The 18,449-nt window shown below is 33.4% G+C and overlaps 1 protein-coding gene across 1 annotated transcript; it reads right to left on the minus strand.

Moving 5' to 3' along the window:
• Positions 1–10,460: 10,460 nt before the first annotated feature.
• LOC132546795 (uncharacterized) lies at positions 10,461–15,143 on the minus strand. Its single transcript, XM_060210512.1, has 3 exons — positions 14,989–15,143; positions 11,336–11,468; positions 10,461–10,664 (listed from the first exon to the last, which is right to left on the minus strand). Exons 1-3 carry the CDS (start codon positions 15,141–15,143, stop codon positions 10,461–10,463), a joined length of 492 nt encoding a protein of 163 aa, XP_060066495.1.
• Positions 15,144–18,449: the final 3,306 nt, after the last annotated feature.

The following is an 18,449-nucleotide window of genomic DNA, read 5'->3' on the forward strand; positions in this document are numbered from 1 at the left end:
TGTTGAGTGTAATGGATTCTCGTTAGTGAATATTTTGGTTTCATTGTTAAAGACATTTCCTCACTTGAGAACGTTATTTCACTAACTTAAGCTGACCAAGATTTATATTGGTGGTGTCGTCACGAAGTGGAATATGCAATCATTTGCCTTGTACTTTTAAGTGTATTTTAGCATGAAAATATTTCATTTTTGCCTGTCCTTGAAAAGAATGTTCAAGATTAGTATTACATCACACATAACAATGATAATGGCAGAATTACATTACTCTGAATATTTGCTGCAATAACTTACATGACTAAAGTACATGCTGTAATTTTTAAATGAAATTTACTTTAATCAGAACAATGAATATGTGTTATTGTTTCTAAGCGTTTTTTTCAAATTCGAGTTCTTACATGAAAACTTATTTTCTTTATATGATTTTATTTTTACCGAGGAACTATATTGAAATTTTCACTTATTTGAACGGAAAATGATGGTTTTCGAAAGAGTTGCTGTAACGCATATAAGTAACTTGAATAACCTGTGTGTTTTCAGTTTCTGTAACACAACAGAAAAAAGAAACAACATGATAGGACATATTTATCGGCAAATATGTCCATGCGCTCGAAGATTGACAGACCTGATGACACGTCTGAACTGCCACTCTCTTTTCGTGCAAAACATATAAGATTTCCGGTCATTGCTATCTTATTTCTTCCAATCGTAGCTGTATGTAGAGTTTTAGGCAGTTTAAGTTACAGGTTTAGGTTTTTGGTATTCTAAACATAGCTGTAATACCTGATTGATGATTCTGGTGTGTGTAATCTGACTGGAGTATCATATGAATTCCCAGGTTGCATATATAATGAATGAATTAGAAAATGTGCAGTGTTGCAACCAGACCATCGTCGTTTTGTGCTTGTTTTAGTATTTGTACATTCTACCACAGAAAGCTGGTGATATTAAACTTCCAAGGGATCAGCTAATCATCCTAACTGTTACATAAACATAATGTAATACCACAATAATAAGTTAACGTGTTTTTATTTGTTTGCAGGCAAACTTTGACCAAAAGGACACTTCACCCACTAAACGGAAACTAGATCACGCAATATATCATGATTGTTTTTGTAATAATTTAACTTTTTGTATTTCTATTTATTTCAGACGGGGATTTAGATAAACAAAAATAATTTAGCTATAATCTATAATGAGTTATGTTATTGCTATGTATGTCTATTGTCAATTTGGCATATTAATTAGGGGCAATTCAAGGAAGTTCATATCATTACGCCCTAACTGATGACGTAAACAGGCAAAATATACATGGTGACATAACAGGTCTATTCAACTTCGGAAAAGCCTCGTTAATGATGTAGAAATAGGTAACATAAAACTTGTGGTTGTTACAGGTGGCATGTCTTTTAGATTTTAATGTATATATACATTATATGGATTTACATATTTTTTACAATTTCTGAATAAATTGAAATGGATATTCAGTCTGAGTCATTTTACATAAAGTATTTTTTCAGCTGAGAGGTTGCTTTGATTATGATAATAAAATTTGTGATTTCCTTGGGGCTTACGATGAATACAAATTATACATCAATACGTGAAACAAAGAAATTTCATTTTGATTGCTATATGAATTATAATTATGATTGTATTTCCATAAATTACCTACAATAATTGCATTTAACTAGTAAGCAGTGGACACGTGCGTCTGTAACTCTCAACATATATGAAATGCAGAAGCAGTCAGTAGTTTGAGTCAAGACAAAATGCTTTTTTTGACATATCACAGCAACTTTATCCTCTAATAGACAATTAATTGTGGTAATATATAACACTTCAATAGCTGTTCATTTTCACTGTATTCCTAGCCCACAGAAACACTTACTAGAAATAAAAACATTTTATAATATATTCATCGTTTTGATATGAAAAATACTTTAAGAAAAATCAAATTATTATTTGAAATTCTAATTAAAACATTTCCTTTGGGAGGTTTTGTCGTTTGTTTTGCTACTTACGTAGTGTACGATCAGTTTTATGAGACCTTTGAAAACTGTTTACTCTAAATATACTGTAAAAATGAGGAAACGCTACTTCGGCTTTCCTATAAATTCCTTATACATTCGATTCCCATAACTGTACAACAATTAGGGTAATAGAGCTGCACCCTGACTAAGATTTCACTCGTAATATTAAAAAGACGCGATTAGATAAAGCAACTGTAAAACCATACACTTAAGTTTTGTTTATACCGGTATGTATTATCGCCAATATCTTTGATAAAATAATTAAATTTTGATGGAGGACGTACTGCCGCAATGATGACAGCAGCCAGAAAGTCAGTCTCATTAAATCGATTAGTCGTTTGAACGACACCGAAAGCGGTGATGGCCGATTACACTCAGGACGTGTATGCGTTATGCTGAAGGACAAGGACGAACTATTTGGTATGTACTAAAACGTGATAAAAATTAAACGTCTGATGCAAAGGATCATGGTTAGTCATCACAAGAATCGGATTCATCCCCAAACATTAAAAAGTGGACTGTGTGACCATGTGCCTCTAACTAATTTACATCAAAAATATTTAAGATTCTTTGGTATCAAGAAATGAAATAACTCCCACGATTGATTATTGGTAAACATTTTTTTTTTGTAGTTTCTCCGAATTATATATATTTGGTTTCTTTGGTCCTACGTAAGTAGATTATCCCTTACAACAATTTTATTACTTACCAGATTTACACTGATTTCTAAACTATTTTACTTATCTTTAAAAAAAATCTTACAATTATACCATTATATATTGTTTGTGTACGTTTTATTCCTGAGACCAACGAAAAAAACTATGTCGAAAAAATAATGTGTGTTCCATTATTATCTAACATCTTGAAATGAACTTTTTAAGCTTTTATTTTCAAAACGTAATCAGGAAAGTTAAAAAAATGTATTTGAGTATCCATATACGTTTTAAAGTTGATGAATTACTACATATGTTTTGAACTGGATGGTCGTCCAACCGTATATTTTATGAGTTTTCAAAGTATTGAAAGTATTGTATAGGTCAGAAATACAATGTACATGTAAAAAATGACCTGTATTCGTGTGTGTCAACTGAAACTAAGCTTGCAAAATGCAGGAAGAAAGAGGTAAATTACTTGAAAAGTGTCCGATAAATCATAAATGCGAAAAGTAGCTTGGTTTTAAAATACTCACGTTCTTAGTACACATATCCATCTAGAATTTGACATTTCTTGTGATAAATTTAGATTTTTAATTCACATCTTCTAAGGTTCAAAATTTAGTATCACTGATGAGTCCTAAAAGAACGGAGAAGCCGTATAATTCATTGTTTGGCTCTACTACACCTAACTATATTGTATACATTTATACATTTAAAAGTCTCTTTGTAGAATAAAGATTTCCGGTCTTATCAGATCTCTTGTCCAAGGTCCTTTTTTAAGTTGTGCTAGAAATGCCAAATATTACTTTATTTAAGTTTAGAGGCTTCTGTGTGATTTCCATGCTTCATTCTATGTACTCGCTGAATTCATGGAAGGCTTATCAAAACTGGCCAAACGACCGGGCAAAGTCCTTCACTTTAACTTTCAGATATATTGATCGCTTGTCTTTAGATAACAAGGAATTTATTAACAACGTCCATCGTATAGACCAACTAGACAATGACAGATACAGACTCTTCTGTTTATTTCGATCTTTCTTACAACAAGCTGTATGATACGCGTGATGATTGAGTTTTTTCCTTTCCGGATAGCAGCATTTCAGCATTCCCAGCCTATGGTGTAAACATGTCGCAGTTGATTCGATATTCAAGTGACTGTTCCCAATATCATTATTTTCGTGCAAGATATCGTCAACTTACAACTAATAACACCGGTTTTTAAAAGATGTAGTGATGGTCAAAAATTATTAGGTCTTACGATCGTCATGGTTTTCTAAATGAGATGTATTATAAGAAGGTGGACATGTTTGATCCTCGTTAGTTTGCTTGTAGGTTCCGTTGTATATGCTGTTCTGAGTTTCGAACATGACGTTACGTACTGGGATTGGCCAAGTTTTACATGGTGGGTGTCGTCGATAACGCAGGGGAGGGTTACTTTTTCGGAACATCTGGTCTTCTCCTTGTTCTTTTTCAGGTGTCTACGTGTAAATCTTTCTTTCATTCATATTTAGACAAAGTTTTATTGAGGTTGAGTTTCAAACTATTTAGTATATGTTTCTCAAGGTTTCATTCATCACTAGCCAGGTGTTAAAGCTTTGGCATTTTGGAACACTTCTGTGCTTTTTAGGCTAAACGTACTCAGTACGGATAGCCTATTGCGACGGCCTTTCAGACAAAATTTACCGATCCTGGCCTTCTCATTGGCTGAAATATCGAAAAGAGTTAGAGCCATCTAGCGGCAATTTTCTGCATAAATAATGCCGCGATCTTTCGAATCGCTATTTTAAAAGCATTCAAAATTAGTTTATTTTATAATAACAATACGATTACTATATATTTCAAACAAGAAGCACAGTGTGGTTGAACTATTGAGAAATTTTGAACAATATATTTTACGGAATTCTCGACATGACGTAAGCGTACAGAACACCGCACGTGCGAGTTGATAAGAAGCTAGTCTGGGGGCTTGGTTTGAATTATCAACTAATAGCACTTATAAACAAACAAAACTTACAAACAGAAAATCAATTTTGTTTTAATCCTTGTCGTTGTGGCAAGAACGTCTTAATATATAACATCACTTTACCTCATTAGACGTCACCGAATTGGACTGTTCGTCCCATGCGCACACACCGCCGATATGACACTTTTTCAGGTTTTTCACACCCACCGCCATGACACTTTTTCAGGTTTTTCACACCCACCGCCATGACACTTTTTCAAGTTTTTGATTTATTATTCCATGTAAACAAAAAAGTTATACAAAGCATACTTTGCAAAATATGTATTCTTACAGCGCAAAACGTAAATCCATTCAAAATTTCTACGCAATTTTAAAAACCAAAAATTACACACACATCTAAGGACAGAACAACGCAGTTGCTGTTGGGGCTGTAGCAACGAGAACTTGTCAACTGCCATACTGAGATAGGTGTGTCGATTATGGTTACAAATGCATTTAGGTTTCTTTCATTAACAGAAGTGAGATTTTATATCAAAGCGTGTCGACGCGAACATTCCGCAACGTTTTCAATACAGAATGCATTTCTTCCAGTTACTATAAGCCTGTTGGTTCCAAGCTTTTGAATTACATGCAAAGGATACAACAACTGGTTACAAATGAGCTAGGAGCTACACTTTCTTAGGCATATTCCTGTTCTATTTCCTCTTATAACAATGGTCGTATTAGACAAACACACTTACTGACGATTTATGCATTACCCAAAATGTTAAGCTTCCGGAGCTTTCCAAGAAAAGACATAATACCATGATACGCCTTCCAACGGAATACGGATATGAATATATAAGATTTTGAATCAAGCTTGAGTGCATTTTGTAGCTATTAAATCAATGCCAAGAGGAAATCTCCCGAGAGAGAAAACGTGATCATGACATTTCCTTTAGCTGACAATATCTTAGTCGAGTTTGGTTATCAGATATTTTAGCAGACAATTGGCATACCTATAGGAACAAAATGTGCCACTCAACTTGGTTTTTTCTGTTTCATACTAGACAGAATATACATACATACCAAAGAGTTTATCAAATCAGTTCACAAACATCCTTTAATCAATCTTTAGATGTACTTAGTTTATTGGTAATGTCTAGTTTTCAGATCACGATACATTTGCCATGTCCAATTGGAATTCTAAACCAGAGAGGCTCTTGTACAAGGACTGCTGGCATCGATTTTCCTGTACGCTGCATTATAAGCATGATGATTTCCCCGTTGTGACTATCCCATTTTCCTGAAATTTACTATAAATGACAAGAACACTAAACACAAAGAGTTGCGGATTGACAAAGACAATTGGAGAGATTCATGGTGGCGACACCATGATCTCTTAGAATATTTTACCTATTGGGGCGATATAAAGTGCTTGATTTCGCTAGTATACGACGTAGTTTCTATGTTTATACCCTTGAACTCAGTTGAAACGAACATGGCATTAGGTAAGAGGATTTACATGATGAATGTTGTCAATAAACCGGAGGACGATTATTCTTCAGGAATATCTTGCCATGTTCCTATACTTTCTTCAGTGGTCTCCGTGTAAATGTTTCTCTCATTTTAAGGAGTTTGAAGACTCTGTTAACATTTGTATGTTCTTTGTTGTTCTTGTCGTTCTTTTGATAATGTTTACTTTATGCAAAATACAATTAAAGCTCTTTCCTCCCATATTTACGTTGTCTCAGCAAAGGATTCCGTCATCAAAATTGAAAAGTAGCACACGTTTCCATTTCTTATCTCAAATTAAGCGTATCACAATGCTGACTTTTATTATCTAACAAATTGTTGCAAAGTCTTCTAAACAATCTGACGCCGTAATTATCTTGGCAGATAATCTCAATCAGTCCATTAAAGCATAGCAGTATTGAAAAAAAAAATCATGTAAATGTATCTGAAATTAAAATTAGTGTTTTTTTAAGAAAATTCAGTCTCAATTGCTTAAGCTTATTAAAGCTTTGGTCTTTCATATTGTTGAAACTACATTGCTTTAAATATCTTATCACGACACATGTTTCATGAGTTATTATAATGTAGTGAATTAGTTAAAATCAATCACGAAAACTATGTTATAATGGGAATCTGCAACAGACGGAACTACTTCAAAGATGAAATTATATATTATTAACATCTGAAATATGTGCTGTCACTCGATAGAAACTGAAAAAAATTGTCTTCTAATAATATAATTCAGCATTCGATTCCTTTGGAGATAATTTCCCAGCACATGCAAATTATGTATTAACCAAACGTTTTGCCTATAATCAGTCTTTCCTATTTATATAATTATTCCATTTTTTTGCCGCCGTTTTCAAGTAAAATCAATACATATCTTAGAACACAAACTACGTCACAGTTTAAACTTTAGATGCAATATATAATGCAGTCTGACTAACAATTTGACTTTTTATGGGAAAACTTTAAAAACAGAGGCACTCACCGACATGCTTATAAAAAATGAATTCAAACTCAAACTGAATGAAACTTGCAAAATATGGTTTTCAAAAATCTAGAATAATAATCTAAACTCAAATTCTATAAAAAGAGGTTTTAATATGAACAAAAGAAAGATTTACATGGCAACTCCCGATAAAGTACTTGGAGAATAAGGCCAGGTGTTCCGGAAGAGTAAGCATTTTCTGCTTATTCGACGACACCCGCCATATAAACCCTGATCAATCAATGTAATATCACATTCTCAAATGAAATAGAGGTATACATCAACGGAACCAACACGCAAGCAAATGAGCATCAAACACTTCCAGCTTCATATCACACAAAAAAATAAAATATTTTTTGTTGAGATCACTATGACGACAGTTAAACTTCCCCAAAATTTTCATCGACCGCATCTTTTGAAACCCTGTGTTACGAGTTTGTCTGTTCAGAAATGAAAATTCACTATAGGTAAATTGAAATCATCACGTTTATCATACAGCTTGAAAAGCTGTCCATGTTGTTTGCGTTGTAGGAAAAGATCAAGATCAGTAGCTTATGTAGAAGACTCTGTCGAGTCTATAATCTCCACAATGTTCCTATTATCTAAAGACAATACATCAATTATATATATCTGAAAGTGAAATTAAACGACAAAGGTATTTTGTTTTTCATACGTTCACCCTCGTATGACAACAAAAACAAGTCAGCCATCAAAGGAGCAGGTCAGTTAACATAAGTATGCAAATAATCTATTGGAGGATCTTACAACCAAACTCGACGATGATGTTAACAGTTTTATGATGTCGTTCTCCATAAGTTTCTTCTTTGATTTGGGCGTATCTTTTACGAAATACGTTTTCAGTTTAGTCTACAACGATAAATTTATACCGCTGTTCACCTTTCTTGGAATTGATCCTGGTATACAGGATGGTAAATGTATATCAAATGTTCTTATAGAAGAAATGTTTTGTAGAAGAGGGTGTTGAAGATTGATCAAAAGCTCCTTTGGAATTCTTCAAAATCCACATAATATAATTCCGCTTTTTGAGTAAACAATCTCTCAATATGGAACTGTGACCTAGATTTGATAGTACTTAAATGGTGGTTAATAGTTTTTACAAAGGCTGTTCATATGAATTCTTTTGAAGTTTATGAATCCAATATAAATGGGAGGTCCGTATCCTTATCATCATTAATAGGCAAAATAAATTATTGAAATACCGAAGCATGATTCGCTAGCATTTCTTCTTTTGAAAGATTACATAATGTATAGGTGGGGTTTCCTTCGTTTTCAAGCAAGCCCAGTTCATTTTCTATAAAGAAAATGAAATAAAGTTTACAGAAAAGAATCCAGTTATTGCACGCCTTATCTTCGGGCACAATAACATACTTGTCATTTAAATCTTGAAATGTGGGTTGAACATGAGGACTGAGTAAAGCTGACATGTGTTTTTTTTTCATTTCTGATTTCAAGCTACAAATTCTTTTACGAATGATGGACCGAATGGACTCAGAAAGTGAATTCAACGTAGTCTTTTGCATAGTTTTCAAGAGAATTCATAAGTATCTTGAAATGAACACGTAGACCATAGGAAAAGTATGACGAAAAAATATCATGTGTTGTAGGAGGATAAGTGTCTTCTGAGTATTGTATCTGCGCGCTGTATTTAGTGTAAAGATAACATTTATCACGACCTTTACCATTATTGCACCTTCGATACCCCAGGGGTTACGTTTACTATCGCTCTCTTCAACCGTGTGATATTTCATGTCAAAATTGAATTTTCCGTGTGCGACATCTTGTAGATAAGATGAAGGGACTAGTTAGATCCTTTGATATACATTAAACGAATTTCGAGGTCGCATAACAGTATGTAATGGCTTTGAAGTTGGGTGCCAGTCCTTTGTAATCTTCAAACGAGCGTATCAACCTGTGATTAATCAGGTGATTTGTCTTCTAAAACCCGATCTAGACAATCAAATCAAATTATTTTGCTTGTGTCTATAATTATACCAAGAAATGTTCTAGGAGTGCATAGTATGATAGTGATGGAATATCGAGGGTGCCAGTATTACTTAATGCTAAAACATTTGCAATTACCAGAGAACCGATGATATTAATTCCAAATAGGCAGGATTTCTACATACCTGTACTCGCTATAAACACCACAAATTAGTAAGAATTCACCGATGTTTTGTAAGGAAACTTCCTCTTATTAATCCAAAACTTAAAATGGTTTAGTTCCATATTATATGTTTAACAATATTGTGTATCCAGTAAGAACATTTACACACTTTCTTACTGTGCTTTGAAATTTTGTTGACGTGATGTATATTGAACAAAGCAATAACCAAAATCAGTCCTAATTAGCAAGGTTAACGCGGTTGTACAGGTTAATTTGGAACAGGATCAATACCATTTATTGATAAATCATTTACTGTCATGTTATACGTTACTTACATGATTTTCATAGGTTTCAGTTTTAGTGAAATATGCTATGAGTATAAAGTCACAATATTAGCTGTCTTATTCTTTATCAATTATTTTTTTCTGAAGTTATTTTGTTATTGCTAAATGCTTCGTTAAGGTACATTTAAACAATCCGATGTACTTCAGTTATACACATACTTATTGAAATGATATATTTTACATGCATATTTCACATAAATATGTATTATGTTTCTCTGAATCATTGAGAAATTTGAACATGATTGTTGTTTGTTGCTTCAGTGATGTTATGAATTTATTCTGTCTGAAGGCTGTCCATATTTATACAGTTTTGTCTTACAGAGCAACGCAATGTTCTTGGATTGTTTGCTTTATCTCAGTATCGAACAGGTCTCTTTGCACAAAAGGATTAAAATATAATATTTATCAGTGTAGAAAGAACAACCATAATTGGATAAACAAGAAGGGAAAATTACTCCAATTTTCGCACTATTGACAAATGTTGACTTTGATTTACAATATCCACCACAAGTTAGCTTACCGTTATCAAATTTTGTAGAATGATATCTCTGTCAAAGGCAGTTATTCAACAGACTTCGATACAGAATAACGTAGACACCTGTTGGAATTTAGTAAAAATGGGCCATGAACAGATTTTATCTTGAAAGCAGTGAGAAAACGAACACTGCAAATTCAAAATTCTTGTTTTCTTATCGGACTGTTTGTCTTGAAAATCTTTGTAATTAGAATTAGTGATTTCTTTTCTGGTTTGGAAACAAAAAAAATGATTTGCAAGAAAAAACTCTATGAAATAAATTTTCTAATGAGTTACTAATTGTGTACATTCTCTTAATATTTGAAACGATCATGAATTAAGTAGTTTAACCGAAATTCCAGTCCAGCAGATGGAACCAATAATACGTCATATGGTAGCCTTCACGTGAGTCCATCACAAAACATCCGGGGAGGAGAGACTTTTTGGGATTTTCTGCAGTAGGTACTAAGTACGATCCATTCCAGTTAAATCGACATTCCGGATGAGAAGCGTCCACAATCACATGCGATTCAAACATGATATCCAAACTCTGCAAAGGAAATTATGTTAGTAAAGTTTACAATATCACAAACGCAAAGAACATTACATAAAAGGGGCCTATGAGTATTGGGTCCAAACATGAGCCATTAGAGTGGTTTGATATTAAAGAGCATGACAGAAAATGACAAATGAACAGACAATACCCACATCAAACACGAATCGAGTATGATAGGTCCTCACAGCACTGAAAATGTTTCTTATGCACAACCTTTTCTCATTTTACAATGTTTATTTCAGAAAAAAAAGAATACTGCTGAAATAGACGAAATCCTCATTTCTGTTATTTTTATTAATATTCTTGAAAAGAATGTGGAAGATAAAAAGATGGTTCACATTAGGCAAAGTTATTGTGTATCGAAAAATAATGTTCACGGGTATACAAAGATAAGAGAAGAAAGGATATCGTTTGTGTATACGTTGAGAAACAAGGAATAGTCACTGAATTACTTCTCTGCAAACCTTAAATCCATATTTAAACACGATTAATTATCGTTTTCCAGCAAAACTATCCTCCGCCTATTTCTTTTCGGAATTGTGCCGTTCACCACAAACACATTCATGTACTTCATAAAAGCCTATATCGTCTAGACAGTCCATAAGATGTAGACACAACGCTTCAATGATGATTAGATATGAAATATAGAAACAGGAAAGGCCTACCATAGCGTCCCGTCCATTGCCAGCCTTCACCATACTGACAGTAATGGCTCCATAATCACATGTTCCCACCTCAATATTGTGAAATCGCTTCCCCAGAGTTATAGGTGGAGTTTTTATGGTCTCAATGCATCCTCTACAATATTACACAAATACTTAGTATTCAATTTTCATTTAGATCGGTATCATTTAAGTGTCAAATGTAAAGGATATGATTTGTACCAACCCCTTCACCATCCCCCTAAACATATATATAGGCATTGCAACGTAATCAAAATATTAGCTTTGAGACCCTGGTAATTGTAAAACAGGAATGTGGATGTTTTTTGGGCCATAATGTATTTCTGTCAATCTACATTGGAACATTGCCCATCATCACATGCAATACATAATGACATAGATTTATCTTATCATTACAGATCCAAATGGGGTAGATAGAATCAAAATTTGTTAAATATAAAATATGTTAAAAGTCCATGATGAAAGTATGGTTGAAATCCATTCATTTGTTTTACATATGATGTAAATACTTGATGCAAACTGTCATTGTTGAACATTATTTAATCTTTACATGCATTTAACTATATACACTAAACATGTAAACAGTCTGGTAAGCATTTACGGTAACTATGACTTTAGAATACTTAAGTTCAGACGTAAAGTTTTACTTTCTCGGGCAAAACCCCGAGCGAGCGGGCGTCCCGCCAACGGAGAGCCAACCTCTCTCCTGTCTGGCCTCTGCTCTTTTTCTTTTCTCATTTGGCAGACCATGACAGGTCTATTTATACCAAAATATTATGAAACTGTTACTTAAATAGTTTTACATAATAGATAAATAGGCTAACAAAGATTGAGTAATCATGAGTTATTGTCATCGACTTAAACAAGAGAATGGTCGTTGATTAGATTGTCTTCCTCAAGATAAGTATACACCGACCTTCATGCGAACTGCCTAGATAGAGCTTAGGTAATAACTTATGTAATCAGGGAATGAATTAATAACATAGACCATGTGTCGTAGATTATGTAACAACAGTATGCCTCTGACTTCTGGTCAATACATAATTCACCACTAATCAATAGATGTCAAAATTAAGCTTCATTCTGGCCGATAAATCATGATTAAAAATCTAACATATGTTGAACACAATGTTCAATCATTTAATTAACCAACATATTAACATTTAATAGTTCATATAGGTCAAATTCACAACACAGGACCATCATTAGTTTATGTCAAAAACAATAGGTTCTTTTATTTGAAAGAATACGGGTTGATAATAAAGACAATTAATATGAAAGATAAACAAATAAAGACCGCTGTTCTCCGTACTTATTAATATATGAAATAGCAGCGCGTATCTTTCGAACACGTCGTGATCACTTTCATCGATAGTGATGGTTTTTAATATATAAACTATAATTTTAAAAGCACAACAGTGTGTTAAAGTAATATTGCTGTTTTTAGTTTGACACAATATTTTTCATCCTCAAGGTTAGATCCCTAGTTTTATTTAAGGTAAGCCTCGTAGTGTTTTCACCAGGTATTATTTTCTATCCAATCTTCCCGTCCTTAATGTCAGTTTTTAGATAGCTTTTTTCCAATGATGCAATGTAATGTAAGACTGTTTGGCACGATGTTGTCAAGTGCCTTCCATTGTTTTATTCACACGTTTGCTAATTCGATCATCCACGGTACCTTTGGCTAAAACCTGGATTCATTAGCCTCCTCTGTTATTTCCTTAAAAATTATGTCAGTTGAGTACCAATGCCCAAACTGCAAATAACAATCAGGATATTTTCTTCATGACGTTTTACCATCTGCTAAATAAGTGAACTATAATTTTGTGTGTCTTTTATTCTAGTTAATTTCAACAACCTGAATTATCCACTGTCATTTAGGGCATGCGCAGTAAACTATCAGTGTTTCCTTATAACAATATTGACTAGTGACCACCATAAAGGACAGAGGATCACAAATACATAAGAGGACCACAGGTAGAGACAGAGACACACAGAGAGGCTGACACAGTTTATTCCAAGCCATTAGACCGAATGGCCATTACCTTATCCGGTGTCGCCATTGAACACGTAAATATGTATACAATGTGTATAGATATATACGAAGGTAGAATGATGGTACTATTGCAATTCTCAGTCTTAGATTTTACATGTTGAGACAGCGAACGTCAATAGTTTCATCAACAAGGGGAACGAAAGCATGTGTTCCGGAGGAGTAAGTGTTTTCTTCTTCGTCAACGTCACCCAACACGCATATAAATCCCAATGAGCACGATGAACTAACTTTATATCGCATAAGAGATCTACTGTTACTAAGTTTACATATCCTTCGATTACCAACTATTGAAATCCTTGGAAATCATGCGTTATATGTTTATCTGACCTGTTATTTTGATGAGATTGAGTACTCACAATAAAGAAATATAGATTAAGTGTGGAGAAATATTAACAATTAAAAACTTTTGTTGGTAATGCACTGCGGGATAAATGCAGAGACATAAAACTCACTCAACCTTTGCAAATACGATGTTACTTTCCTTACATTTTTGTAGTCAGGTCATGACATGGAAAAAAATTGAATGCCGAATTATGTTTTTGAATATATTGTTGCGAGCAAAATATGAAGTCGTACATCGAAATTCAAATATAAACAAATGGTTATGTAAACCATTTTAATATTTTTAAAAAATAACTTTTCAGGATGTTATCCACGATATGCTAATGAATTCAGAAACTAGCCGATACATGGTGGCCATTTTTTCGCTTGAGGCAGATGATTCTCCTGCCACGATCCCTTGTTGATGTCTCTCCAAAATGACTATTGTTACATCGACTTACTTTAGTGAATAATCACCTTCATCATTCTGACTTAGAATTTCGTGTATGTACACTAGGAAGCAATATAAACAACTTTTTACGTCATTAATGGTTGAATGGAGCGTTTTGTTTAGCTAAAGAACATGCTAGGTAACGGTTCAAACAAAAATAGGAGATCTAAGCTTTTGTTGAAGTTTGTTGACATTGCGATAATTGCAAAACTTTTAGACTCAAATTATTTAAGAATGTGGCTAGTATGCTTGTTTTTGTGCTTATAATTGAGACTAGATAATGGATTTTGTCGTTTTAGCACTCGACTTCGTCTAATGTTAAAACCAAAATTCATAATCCTTTCTGCAGTATATGTATAAAAACAAGCATACTAGCCGGTAAATGCATTTACTTTACATCGAAATGTCATTGTACATGTTTATAAATGTTGAAATTTTACAGAATTTTATGAATTTACATTTTGTAAAAAAAATTGCTGAAGAACCAGAAGGTAACGATATCGAAATTGTACTGTATGTAAAGGATTGACTTATTTCGAGATTGTATTGGATGTGAAATAGAGACTGTACACATCAACATATAACCAATATGTATCATTCGAAAGGGATTCTCATAATATGTTAACGAAGGGCAGCATATTGAAACCCTACTGAATATAGACAATTGACCATATCAAAATGTTCGTTTTAAACAATACGTAGGGTTATTTTCACTTTTAAAATATTTCAATGCAATTAACGTATATTCCTTTCGTTTTAGTTTGCACAAGATAGATATTTGTAATTCAGCCTTGACACACAGAATACCTCGGATCCCAGGTATCGTTGACAGTGACCAGAAGGGATATTGTACTGATCCCTTCGAGTTGTGTCTGCAACTCATACAATTCCTCTGTACTCTTCCAGGCTGTCGACACACCTAGTAATGATAGTCCAATTAGTAACATCAGAATCATAGACATTTTGGTTCCTGGTTCTGTTATATATCGTAACTCCTGTGAGCCTGTGAGCCAATACTGAGAACTCGACATTTGGTTAGATAAGAAGCCATGTCAAACAATTCAATTTTCATATAGATATGAAAAAATGTCGTTAGCAATTTACAAGTTTTTCATTGTATATATATGTTGCATAAGTAATTTGTTTACTTCCTAATGGAACCCAGAATAAAAGAATCTACAAGACTTTCTTCGATATCACATGCCAAGTTGGAATTATCTTATCTGTATATACGCCAAAACAAGGAGTCAAGAAACAAAATGTCGTCTGTCGGATCATATCACTTGGTCAATATGTCAACTTATTGCCAAGTGTGCGTTACAAATTTCTAAATAATACCCATTGATGTTCTATGTGAATGAAAGTTGATCAAGATGTAATCGCATTGGATCTACACATCTACACTTTTTACCATTTCTGTACCGGTCGTCAATAACGAGTTTGATTTGTCTTTCCTTCCTGACCACACTCAATTCACGTTCCAGAATATGAACTTTTGACTTATTGGTCTCCAGCCTGCTATTTTTAAAAGAAAATGTAAATAACTGAAAAAAGTTACAGGAACTTGTCGATGATTACCGTCAGAGATGATGTCATAACGTGCTGACATTTGCCAAAATAATCTCAAAATAATATTTCTGCATTATGAATAAAACACATGATGTTTCTGTTATGTAAATTACTATGAAAGTGTAGACAGGTGGAATTTACCCGAAATGTATCTATATTTACCCGACTTATGCCCTTTTTTTCATTGAAACTTTCCATATCTAATTCTGTCATTTTACACAGTCATTCATACATCATTCAAATAAGTATTTATAGATTTTAATCCGGAAATTTCATAGGATTGAAAAGCTAAAATATTCCATGATAGGCGTATTTTTATCTGTACAAATGACAACATAATGCATCAAGTCCTTAATTATACAGCAATATTGTTATTGGTTTGAACAAACAAAACAAAATAGGTGTTAGTTTCCTGGCAAACTCATAAACTTACTACACGATATGAATGCAACAACGTATGGCATGGCCAACGAATACCTGGACCGGTTCGTCATATCAACATACACATAAAGTGTCGCTAGACAGGTAAGATAAGTGGCAAATACAGGTAGCAGCATAATGCATCAGAATCGACAATTAACTGCACAGCTGATTTGAATGAATTTTACATATTACATATTTTTCCTTTCTATTCACAGTAAGTCAATTAATGAAAACTTATATAACATATTTTACTTCTTATTTTTTTCCTTTCATTGTTGTCCCTTTTTTCTCAGATTTTAAGAAACAATATAATCCATAGTGCAGGCGTGTATAACTAGTGACTGTTGTTGTTACAATATAGGAAAAGTAATCCCCTTGATAAGATAAACGTATCAGTGAACATGTATATAATCAGTTACATATTGATAAGCCTAAATGAATAATCCAGAAAATAATTCAGGTTAACAGAAGTCATATATAAAGGAGGTTCTTACCTATTTACAAAAAATGATTCTGCGTAAACGTTTTTAAAACTTAATCAACCGCATAGTCTCTTGTCAACAAATAAGAAAAAAATGTGAAACAATTATCTCTATCGCCTAAGCAACCTATAACTCAGACGGAAATTTATAATTCATATGTTCAATCCAATTATTCACTTGGCTCAAATAGAGCAATATAACAACACGAGATTTTAATGCATTCAGACAAAATATATTATAGTGCTTAACGAGATAACTAAAAGTAATGAAAACGAACTAGGTGTATAAAATAAGTATTTCAAAGAAAAGGTGACTGATAGAGCATAGCATTCACAGCAGATGCACGATGAAATATGCATACAAATGTAATGAAACATTAACACGAGAAAATATGCATACGACAGATATCCCACGTTTATGGAGTCTCTTTCTTGTCTATACAGTTTGTCGATATATTTCCCTCTAAAATAACTACATCGGCTTGTAATGCATATGACATGGGATAATTGAAAGAAGTATGTTAGTGACAACTAGATCATAAGATACTAACAAAATAATTAATCCTTTAGAGCTTTAATCTCGTATTTCAGTGGCTGGTTAATAGATGTATTGCTTCTTTGATTTAAACAACGAGTGTTGTTTGGGAAATAGACCGACTACTGTAGTTTGCCCGAGTGAAAATATCGATGCAAATTTCTAAATAATACCCATTGATGATCCATGTGAATTCAAAATGCAATTGTGTTAAATATACACATCTACACATTTTACCTTTTTAGTACCCAACGTAATAACGAGTTTGGTTGGCTTATTTGTTTGCATGCTTGGTTAAGTGCATCTGGTAATATTTAGATATCTAAATTTAACCGTCCAGGTTCACCATAAAATGAGCTCGTAGAAAAAACTCAAATTTTACGTTGTAAATATACGTTTTTTTCTGTTTCCCCTACAGAACAGGACTCAGAAACATATAATACTAATACAGAAGATGCTATATAGTTTCCACATAGGATGTGATATATCACTTCTGCTCTAGTATCTCGTTGAGGAAGTCACAGATGGTCGCCTGCGATCTCAGTGACGCCCTTGTTGTTCTCTGTTATGACCTATCCTCTGGTGTTTTGGAGCGTGATATTGAGAGAAGAAGGTTTTGTTACTTGTGGCTTCTTGAGATAATCAGTGGAGTTAACGATCTCAGAACTCAGTGCCTGGTCCGAGGAGGCAATATAGATGGAAGTAAAATCAACTCGGCGAGACTGTGACGTCAAAATCTATACCCCAAGTCGGGGAACTATTCTTAACATTCCAATTCATTTCACTCGTGCAATGTACATGTATCCACAACAAGCACCGTGGCTAGTAATAAAATATCTTCTTGTTTTATTTCTAACTCTGTGTTCAATAACTGTATGCTTCGAATCCTCAAATACATTGTAAACAGGTATTCCTCAAATGTGTCTATTGATGCTTGAAACTCATTCAGCAAAGACACTTTGTGTTGAATGTTAATGAGCGAATTTGATTGGTTGTTGCAGAGCTTGTGATTTGTTTTCATCAAGTGGTTCAAACTTTTTCTGCGGAATTTTGATAAACGATTTTCACTTGTTATATTAAAAATTACTAATACTGATCAATGTGAGTTGTATATCAAAAGTTACTTTGCTTCATAATGATCAAAATAAATATAGATTCCCGAAACGAGCATTGTATTATAATTTAATTAAACATCAGCAAACTTGTTATTTCTGCAAGCGCATTGCACCTAACAATGCAAATTTAACCAAAGATTTTTTG

The sequence above is a fragment of the Ylistrum balloti genome, unplaced genomic scaffold (assembly GCF_031769215.1).
Source record: "Ylistrum balloti isolate Yb309-2 unplaced genomic scaffold, AGI_CSIRO_Ybal_v1 Utg369916, whole genome shotgun sequence".
Classification (NCBI taxonomy): Eukaryota; Metazoa; Mollusca; class Bivalvia; order Pectinida; family Pectinidae; genus Ylistrum; species Ylistrum balloti.